Source organism: Phaseolus vulgaris, chromosome 7, assembly GCF_000499845.2.
Source record: "Phaseolus vulgaris cultivar G19833 chromosome 7, P. vulgaris v2.0, whole genome shotgun sequence".
Lineage (NCBI taxonomy): Eukaryota > Viridiplantae > Streptophyta > Magnoliopsida > Fabales > Fabaceae > Phaseolus > Phaseolus vulgaris.
In genome coordinates, this window is record NC_023753.2 from 31763589 (window position 1) to 31774890 (window position 11302).

Sequence of the window (11302 nt, forward strand, 5' to 3'; positions counted from 1 at the left end):
TCGTATTCTCTGTAAAAAAACATGGGACAGATTGGACTTTCAACCCCACCAACTTCTATACGTAAATCCCACATAATCTCTAACTCAGTTTGAAAAACAACTTCATCCTATGATTCTGAGTTTGCGTTTTTTTTTTCTTTTTAACGTGTTTTTGTTATGGTATATATAGAAACAATATGATTCTGAGTTTAAGTTTTTTTTTTCTTTTTAAAATCTCTTTGTTAGGGTATATAATTGTTTGTGAGTGAAATATAATTAAATATTTTTATTCATTATTTTATTAATATTATAATTAGAAATATGAATCTGAATTTCATTTTATGAAATATTTTAATATATTTTTTATAATATTGTATTGTAATAAATAACAAATAAATATTTTTTCATTTTTCTTTTAATAGTTATATTAACACTAATTTAAAGAAAATGTACATTTGAAATATATTATTAATAATAAAAAAATAATATTTTGATTTTTATTATTCTATTAGTTTCTATCTGAATTTCCCAACATAAAAAAAAAAATCTTCCCATTCTTCTCTAAACATGCACATAAAAACATGTGTGAGCTTCATCATATCTTATCATTTTCCACTCTAATATATATCTCATTGTTTTCTACTGTTAAAGCAGTAATCCAAAAGGAAACTTAGCCATATGTTCCCTTCCTTAAGGGCATATGAAGAGTGTGATGATGGGTTATATGATTCTTGTTATTTGGGTGGTGCAACAAGAAGAGTGTGGGTGTGGCATGGTCTTTGGGCAAAATCATGAACATTTGGCAGTAATAATACAGTAGTGGTACTGGTATACTAACCCTAGCACTCACATATTTTTGTAAGTGATTTCAGGTTGTCTTCATCCCATTACTAACTCATTCATTATTACACCAACCATGCATTCCCTTCCAATAATAAAATAATATTTCTCTTTTAATCCACTCATTCCTGTGGGTCCCCTTTCTTGGCTTCTTCCAAACATGTCTTTGACTGTAAAAAGAAAAGGTGGCCAAAATCAATTTTGCACCAGCCGGGAATCGAACCCGGGTCTGTACCGTGGCAGGGTACTATTCTACCACTAGACCACTGGTGCCTTTTATAATATTTCTCTTTTTACAATATCAATTATTAGAATCTTGGAGTGCATGTCATGTCATGCAATCTGTGTAGGCATTGAAGTTTTATTAAGGAATTTTCGCAAGTGATATTTTATAAATATATGAGAAAGAATCTACTTCTGCAGTTGAAATTTCTTATCATATAAGTTACTAAGTATCCACGTATCAAAGTAAATATAATATATAAGTTTTAAACTTAAAATATTTTTTATTATGTATTTAAATTTTGACAAAAAAATACACACAACAAGTAGCATATACCTGATATATTTCGATTTGATGGAAAATAATCACATCATCATTTTATATATATATATATATATATATATATATATAATGACATAATAAATATATAGTGTATTTCTCATTGAGAGCTAATGCCTAATTCATTAAATATGTATAGTCAGCATTTTTTTTCCCAATAAATATGCTTTTAATGGTCTATAGTTTACACTTTAGACTTAAAAGTATTTGAAATAAGAAAAATTAGTAATTCATTGTTATTATTTTTACATAACAAACAAATGTTTAACATAAATTATGATTTAAAATATTTCATGTTAATTATTGCTTATGTATATATTATAATACTATATATAATCCATGTTAGAAATCTGTTTCACACTAAAAAAACATATTCCAATAATTTTCTTATTATAATTATTCAATATAAGTCTAAAATTTTAGAAAAAAAAAACAAATTTTACGTTATAATAATTTTTTTACAAATAAGTTAGTAAAGAACAGTAAGAAAAAAGAAAAAAGAAAAAGAAAAAGAAAAGGAAAAGGAAAAGGAGAAGTTGAAGGAGGGAGTGTTAGAAGGGTGAGGTTAATGATGAATGAAAAGACGTGAAAAAGATATATAAAAGGTGAATTGAGGATTGGGATTTGATATAAGAAACTGGGCATGTGCAAGAGTAGGAGCATGACATGACATGCATTTAGAAACAAAGGTTGAAGTCCAAGTCAAGAGAAGAGAAGATCCGTCCATGGCCTGCTCTCATTTTTTCAAACATTCAATGCATTTGTTCCCTTTTCTTCTCTTCATACTTCTTTTCTTTTCCATCTTCCTATTCTTTCCAACTTTCCTTATTCACCACACAACATTTTGAGTTCAGAAGAATTTTAATGGAACTGAGTTGACTGAACAACACAGTTTGAAACATTATTATTGTATATGCAACAATCATAACTTTCAAATCAATAATACATTTAAAAAAAAAGGTAAGGTGAGGGTTTTTGGGAGAATAATCTATTAGCAAACTGGTAACAGTTGGATATATAAGATTGTTTGTATTTTTACTTGGAAAGAAAATCTACTGAAACATCCAATTACATGTAAATGAGGTGTTTTCTGTATATTTTTTCTTTTGTTTGTATGGTTATAATTTGTTGTGAAAGGTGTAGTTTGTATGGTTGTAGCTTTTAATGATGATTTTTATGATTTGCATTGCTCCTTGAAGAGGGCAGTGAACTTTTTTTACTATGTTTTGGCAGGTTTATATTCTGTGCTTAGAGAGTATGTTTTGTTTCCTTAGAATATATAAGGGTTTGGATACTTCTTTCAATTAATTTATTTATTGTTTGCTAATTAAAAAATAGGAAAAAATCTACTAAGTGGAGTAGTGTAACCTAATTAGAAAAAAATAAAATTATATATATATATATTAAAATTTATGGAGATTGAGTTCATTTAAGTAAATTTAGTTGAAAATAGTTGAAATTTATTTTCCTAGTTGATTAAAATTAACGTTTTAGGTTTAAAAAGTTTACTGCTTGATTCAATCCATACTTTATAGTTGGTAAGGTCGAATTGGTCCCGTCATGGAGGGTTAATTATACATAATACTTTTTAAATACCAGCTAAAATAAGCATAAAAGATCAATTTAGAGTTCAAATCTTATAATTTATAAGAGAGAAAAGAAATGTTAGTAATTTTCCATTAATTTTAATTAATAAATAGAGTATACGAGAAAGTGCATTTCTAGAATTTCTCTCTGCAGACACATGAGGATAACATTTTTTTGTGTGTGTAAACATAAATTTTACTTTAATTTATTGTTTAATATGTTGTGATAAAAAAAGAATTTAATCAAGATCTTTTACAAATTATTTGAATTTTGATTACTGTACCGTTATGTCTACTAGTAACTAATTACTTTTAATATAAATGCACTGCTATTTTGGAACATCTCTTAGATGTTTAACTTTAATTTAATTATTGGATAAAAAAATGCACTTCTCTATTTTTAGATAGTTATTTTTTATTTCAGAACTATTATTTCCTGCTATAATACTATACTATCCTTTAAATATCTCGTTTTAATTATTGGATAAAAAAAGTGCAAGTGCTGTCTCTTTAAATAAACCGTTTAATTACATGTTTATTCAATAATAACTTACCTAGAAGCTTATTGGGTAAATTTTATTATACTGTCCATTAAAAACTTACGATAAAAAATGTATGAAAATCATATATACTGCTTTTATATAAACTTAAAGAAACAATTAAGTGCTGTATAACAAAATAAATTTAATAAAAGCCCCTTTAGAAACCTGGAAAGGACAACAGTCACATTTAAGGGATGTAATTATTCTTTCGTTGATAAAAAAATAAATATTCTGTCATGTTTTTGTATTAGCATCTATATAATCTTAACTAATATTTATGTAACATATATTTAAATTTTATAATTTTCAAAAAATAATAATACTTAATTTATATATATTTATCTTTTGCCCATAAAAAAATCATATTAGTTATTAGGTTTATGTGGTTGAAGAGGACTTGGGTTCTGAAGTATGGGGAATGTCTCCAAAGCTAAAATTCTCATCTTCCCCATTGAAAAAAATACCTCACAACATGTGTTTGAGATATATAGTGACCAAATTGCTTGTAGCTAAATTATACACAGTAGCACAGATATAATTCCACTATTAATTAAGGTTGTAAAATGATCTTATTTATCTATCATTTTTATCATATAATTTCACATGATTTCTTACATATATAAAATAAAATAAGACAAATGCATATATCTAAGACATTCTCTTACCCTTTTTTTTCTGAACAAAAAAGGTGAATAATTTTCTTTATTCCTTCGTTGCCAAGTAAACATAGAAATACCTTCATATCCAAACAGCTGAAATCAAAATAGCTTCACACTCACTCATGACTAGCTGAACTGTTTAAGCAATTATGTACTCTATATATAGTTAGTTTATACTGATCATACTCCTAACTAAGTAATCACATATCATTATCTATCTTTGAATTTGTGACAATTCGTTGTTGGAACATATACTTCAAACATTGGAAACAGAAGGAACAAGAAACAATAGACTTTGGATCAGAGTGCGTAGAGATAGAGACTTTTATTTTTACTAAAAATTAAAAAGCACACGCATAATTAACCTAATTTCCATTGCAACAGGCATGTAGATGTGCATATACATGATTTAAGTAAATTAAAGAGTAGCAAGAACTTCTGATAGAACCCTAGATATATACTAGAGGTAGATATATAGTTTCTCTAGATTGAAAACGTAAATCTCGAGTACCTTCCCTCATCAGAAATCCGAACTTGCAACCTTCCTTCAAGAACCTAGCTTCCATGCTATAGAAATCTTGCTTCTTCTGCTTCTTTCTGCTTCCAACTTAACCCATCTTTCTATACAATTGCACGACATAAATATATATATATAGGCCCGAAAGCCATAGCTTAATTCTCATAGTTATACATGCATACATACATATATATATATAAACTTTATAGCTAGGTAGTATATATATATAGTATGCTATGGATGATGACCAAGTCTAAGCTCCAAATCCAGATCGTCCTCTTCAGTGTTGTTTTGTGTCTTGTCTTTATTTTGACGTGCACATAGTGGGTTGGTGTAGAGACTCAAACCCCTTTGTCTCCAATCTTGTCCAAACAGAAGTTGAGGATCCCTTTGGTTCTCTACACACAAAACCTCACTGTATTGTACATGTGAAGGTGATTTGGCAGCACAAGCGTGTGAGGGAAAATATAATTGATGGTAGTAGTTGTAATTAATGTCTACCTCTGGATCAGGAAGAGTGGAGTAGTAACTCCCTCTTGCAAGATAGGTTGTATTTGATGATGGTGAGTATAAGCCGAGATCTGCATAGCTATTACTGTCATCAACCTTGGTTGAAGTGGAAGGAGGAAAATTGGGTTTGGCCTTGTTGGCCCTATCTTTTCTGTGTATGTTCATGTGTCCACCCAAAGCCTGTGCAGTGGTGAAGCCTCTCTTGCAAAAGACACACTCGTAGGATCTGCCAGTGCCCATCTCGTCATTCTGTTCAGATGATCGATCAATTTCTTCGCTGGAGCTTTTGGAATAATCTTCTTGGCAGCTGAATTCCATGGTGAAGGAATGAATGAATTGTTAATTGGGGTGAATATGAGGAATAAAGTGTAAGAGGGAAGAGTATTATAGAAAGGAGAAGGTGGAGAAGGTTTGAGAAAGAGACAAATGAAGGACATAGGCATTACCTAAAGATAGTGAAGTGAATGGTGTAAAGTGGAAAAGTCTTAGAACTTTGCTTCGAGATGTATTCTGTTAGCCGGCTGTGGATTCATCTCAATATCATACCAATTATATTTTTTAAATTCTGGCTTCAATTTTTTAATCTTCATTATATTTTCTTTTCATTTTTTTGTCTCCCTTTGGACTCTTCTGACTTTCATCTAGCTAAGCACCCCCTTTGCTTTCAAACCATCCCCACCTCTTCTTTCTACACGTACATAGGGATCAACATATGTGGATGAATCATGAATTTTTTCCATCAAAAGTTGTGGCTAGTACAAAATTATATTAACTTTTTAAAGAAAATGCTACTTAAACAACTACACCACATTAGAAAACACCAATTTATAATCAACTACACATGAAAAATACCGATATTTAGTCAATATAATTTCTTAATTTATAATATAAACATATCTCACTCATTCTATATATGATCTAATATTTTTTATTAGTAAAAAATAAAATGAATAAAAAAAATATTTAGGGTATTTCAATCCATATAAAAAACCAAAAAATTCTCACCCCTAAAGGTTTATGCCTTTTATGCTTGCCTTCCACACTTTTGCCAACAAAAAATTAGCTCAAAACAACTCAAACAACAATAAAAACTCTACAATCCTAACTATTAGTGTGAATCCTGTTAACTAGTTACAATAACAAGTCATAGTTATAAAGGAACCTATAGAATATAATTGCAGCAGATTTAGTCTGCTGTAAAACTGTATGTCACACAACTTGACCATATATTATAATAATAATAATAATAATAATAATAATAATAATAATAAAAATCTCTAACTCCTTAACACTACAAGAAAATCATTAAATAAAAATTAATTTTAGAGACAAGAAGTAATTAGTTACTATATTGACTAAATTAGACACCATTTTATAAACTAAAAAAATGGTTTCTAAATTAATTTCTATTATGGTTAAATAGTTTTTAAATTGGTATCTAATTAGCGATCAAAGTTTTTTCTACTAAATTTAGAATCTAAATAATTGATAAACATTGGTAGCTAAATACCAATTTAGAAATTATTTAACAATAATATAAATTAATTTAAAAATCAAAGTTTTTGTAGTCTCTAAAATATCTCTATGGTTAATGTAACAATTAATTATTTTTTGTTTCTAAAATTAGTTTCTATTTAATAATTTTCTTGTAATATAATATCCAACAAAAATATTTTTCATCAAAATATTTGGCCACTTCCTACTCTTATCAATACTCTATCTATGCACTACATGCTTCAAAACAAACCTAACCTTATTGCCTGGGAGCTGGAGGCCGGTGGAGGTTTTTGTTTATTAATTATATACACACGACGTTCTAATTCCATAGAAAACAAATCCAAATCTAATTTCTCTTGCTGAAATATTTTCAGAATAAACCTTAAACATTTTGATATATATTTTACAACTTTTGATAAATCGATCACCTTTTAAAGATGCCTGTGTCAACTACAAGGCTTGAAATAACTAAATCATATGAAGTTTTGTTATTTCAGTAATATAATATAACTGTTAAATACAAAATTATGGTTAAATTATACTATTGGTATGTTTTCGGGAGAATTCAATGAATGTGTAATGGAGTTTCTCCTAGTATTATAAGTTATATAATTTATAGAACTGAATTTAGAAATGGTGTTTGGTTAATCCTTTGAGTTAATCCAGTAGAGTTAATCATATAGTGATTTGTAGATGTAATTTGTAGGGCTGTTAGAACTCTTTTGTGACACTCCTAAAGTATTTATTTTAATTGATTTAATTCTCTATTCATAAAAAATATTAAATTATACAATTAGCACCTAAATTATTTTTAGTCATTATAATGTATCCTAGAATAACCCTTTTTTTGCAATTTTTTGGATTTCATTTCTCCTCAATTTGTATTGGTCAGTATATATTTTTCATTTTATTTGGAGCCTATTTAATTTTATTTCTATTATTAACATATTGGTTCTTATTTTCTACAGAATAGTTCCCCTGCAGTTTTAAACGACAAGTTATTATTGATAATTTTGATTTCTTTTATAGTTTTATATTTTCTCAATTTATACTTATATTTTTTATATTACTAAACTCTTTATATTTTTTTCCTGTCAGTTAGCTTTCTTAGTCCCTTGATTTTTTTATTTAGTTTTAGCGCATATTCACTATGATTTTAGTTTAAACTATAAAAGTTTTTCATTTTAACCCAAACTTAAGAGGAGTTTAATGATACATAAAAAAAGTAAAGGTAATAAAGTGAGAAGTTACAGAAGAATGAAATGTAATTTATCTAAATTATTATAAAAAATTAATAGGAACCAAAACCCAACTAAAAGAAGTACGTATAAGGACTAATCATTTTAACCTGATTATTTGAAAGTTTTCGCATAACAGTTTAAGTTTCAAATTTGTACAATTTAGTGGTTAGTGACAAATAACTTTCAGAACATTTTAACTGTTAATTTGACGATATATATCAAACATATCTATGCTTAAATTTAACTTTTTCATTCAGAAAAATAGAAGGATAAGGATACATATATCACACATCCTAATTAACTATTTGGTTAGCTTAATGTTTTGATGTCATGTGACATCACTTAAATGCTAGAATAGTAATAACATCTTTAACAATGATCCCCTTTACATTTTAATTTGTATTTTTTTATGATTAATCAATAGCTGCATCTGAATAAAAATTTCTACTACTAAAATAATCATTAAATAAAAATTAATTTTAGAGATTAAAAAATTAATTTTAAAAATTAAAAATAATTAGTTATTATAGTGACTAAATTAAACCATTTTAAAAATTAAAAAAAATTATTAGCTTCTAAATTAGTTTTTATTATTAACAAATAGTTTCTAAATTGGTATCTAATTAGCTATCAATGTTTTAACTATCAATTATTTAAATTCTAAATTTTATAGCAAAAACCTTGGTAGTTAATTAAATACCAAATTAAAAACTATTTATCAATAAAGAGAAACTAATTTAGAAATCAATAATTTTTTAAGTCTAATTTAGTCACTATAGCAACTAATTATTTTTTGTCTCTAAAATTAATTTTTATTTAAAGATTTGTTTAGTGTACATGGACAAATTTTCTAACGCTGCTCTAAGATTTAACAAAACTTCTCTTAAGCTCTCTCTCTGTACCTTCATTACAAAACCTCTCTTAATTTTATATAATAGCATAATGGATTAGTAATGTGGAAGGAATATTAGTTTAACTCCATCAAATCCATATATGTGCATGTAATTTGGTATAGTTTTTACATTAAAAATATTACTTTGGTGTGCATGGTAATTAACATGATAAGTGAGACTGTGATTTTGAACAAAGCAAAGGTATCTATCAAAGCCTAACAGCCCCAACATGTAGCGAAAGGATTACGTTATTCAAAGACCCTCAGAAAGCAGGAAAAATTGAAGCATGGCATTAATTTTTACAGGTCCAATCTCTGTTTGATACCAAGCAATCACACGTTTAATTTTCTTCTTCTTTTGGTTCTTGAGGAGCCAATTAACTCACAGTCTAAAAGGATATTCCACGTAGATATTTGCTAGGTATGACACAGCAAAACCCTGCTCATTGAGATGACACTTAATTGGTTTACTATGGTAACTATGATCCTGTGATGGAACAGATTCTAGAGTACAGGGAAATAATTATATGAAGAAGGAAGAGAAGAGCTTCACCCTCCATTGTTGTATATGTGTGGAGATTTTTAACAGGAAGCAGTTCATATAAAATGGAAGAGAACATGGCATGTGTATGATTTGTCCTTGTCTTTTTGGTCTTGGAATTAGTGGCGACACATTGTGAAATCATCATGTCATCACAATCAACATCGTTAATGAGGAAGAAACAACCCACTTAATTAATTAGCCTAAAGCTCATATTCTATGGCTCTTTTCTTTAGGCCTATTATTGGCAATTTCATTATAGGTAATTAACATTCTCCTTTTCGTTTTAATAACAAACAAAGGCTAGCACCTAGGAGGCTTATTATATATAGTTTGTGTAATAGACTTTTTTTTCTCTTACATTTTTTTATAAGAAAAAACTCATTTATGACAATATAAAGAATACTTATATAATATTCTTATCACAATATTTCTTTCGACTACTATATATAAGTTTAGAATGATTTATAAATTCTCATTTATTATTGACCTGAAATTAAACAGTTTTATGACATTATTCTTAACTATACTTCTTGGACGGTATAGGTACTTTATTAATTTCTGGAATGATAACTAGTGTTTTACTACTTCTTTAACAAATATTGTAGGGTTATCGAATGATGCTAGCATTCCGGATACCGTCTATCAGTTTTGGACTAGTTGTGATTGGAATATTTCCTTGTCTTAACTGCAGATGCCTCATTTTTTTAACCATAACATCGTTAGGGAGGAACAAAATATTTCCAAATGGATTCCATATGAGTTTGGTCGTTTCATTCTTAAATCAACTATGACTTTTTTCTTGGAACCAGGAGTTCCCTGTGGTTATAAGAAAATTGTAGGTAAGAAGATGTTTTTATTCTGGTGTGTACATTTACATCATTTCATGTATACGAAATATATACTAGTGTAGGGAGTTTCCCTCTCCAAATTACCATCTAATTAGGTAGGGATCCACTAATCAATTAATTGCATATAACTGGATACAATATCTTACAATATTGCATACAATAATTGCGTATAATTTGATCATTATTATTTCCTTAATACTCTCCTCAAGTTGGTAGGTGAAGATCATGAACCCCCAACTTGTCTCGTAGCGTAAAAAATTGTTAGTGCCTTCATAAAAATATCTGCGAGTTGATACTGTGTCGGTACATATGAAGGACTGATTATCCCGGCTTGTAATTTTTCTCGCATAATGTGGCAGTCTATCTCAATGTGTTCATGAAATACTGGGTTTGCTGCTATATGTAATGTCACTTGATTGTCACAGAAAAGTTGAGTTGGCAAGTTACATGGCACTTTTAAATCATGCAACAGATATGGCAACCAAACTATCCCCAAACAAGTATTGGCCATCGCGCGGTATTCTACTTCCGCTGATGATCTTGATACGTTTGTCTGTTATTTTGACTTCCATGAGATAATAAAAGAACCAAGAAAAAATGCAATACCCAAATACTAATCTCCAAGTTGTCTGACAACCTCCCCAGTCTGAGTCGCAATAAGCTGTCAATGTCAGATTGTTCTCGGATGGCAATAGCAATCCTTGTCCCGGTGATCCTTTGATGTATTTTATGACTCGAATTGCGGCATCCCAATGAGGTTTCTGTGGAGTCTGTATATATTGACTTAGGGTCCGAACCGAAAATGCTATGTCAGGTCGAGTAACCATGAGGTATATCAGTCGTCCCATGAGTCGCCTGTATTTGACTGGATCCTTTAGTAACTTTCCATCGTCTGGTGTGAGTTTTAGGTATTGCTCCATTGAAACAAATCAATTGCTCAAAATTCTAATCTTGTCAGAAAACAAACTCCAACACCAAACTAAAGCGAATAAAGACCGACTAAAGGATCAAGACACTAATCAAAAGCAGAAAATGGGAGTGAGCCATGGATGGGGGCTACCGACGAAATGCCTAACCATGCATGA

The 11302-nt window shown here is 28.9% G+C and overlaps 1 protein-coding gene and 1 non-coding gene across 2 annotated transcripts; both read right to left on the minus strand.

Moving 5' to 3' along the window:
- Window positions 1-1021: 1021 nt before the first annotated feature.
- TRNAG-GCC (transfer RNA glycine (anticodon GCC)) lies at window positions 1022-1092 on the minus strand. Its single transcript has one exon. It is a non-coding gene; the product is annotated as a tRNA-Gly (tRNA).
- Window positions 1093-4474: 3382 nt separating this feature from the next.
- Window positions 4475-5645, minus strand: LOC137830012 (transcriptional regulator SUPERMAN-like). Its single transcript, XM_068637082.1, has one exon. It carries the CDS (start codon window positions 5511-5513, stop codon window positions 4920-4922), a length of 594 nt encoding a protein of 197 aa, XP_068493183.1. The 5' UTR covers window positions 5514-5645; the 3' UTR covers window positions 4475-4919.
- Between the last annotated feature and the right edge of the window lie 5657 nt (window positions 5646-11302).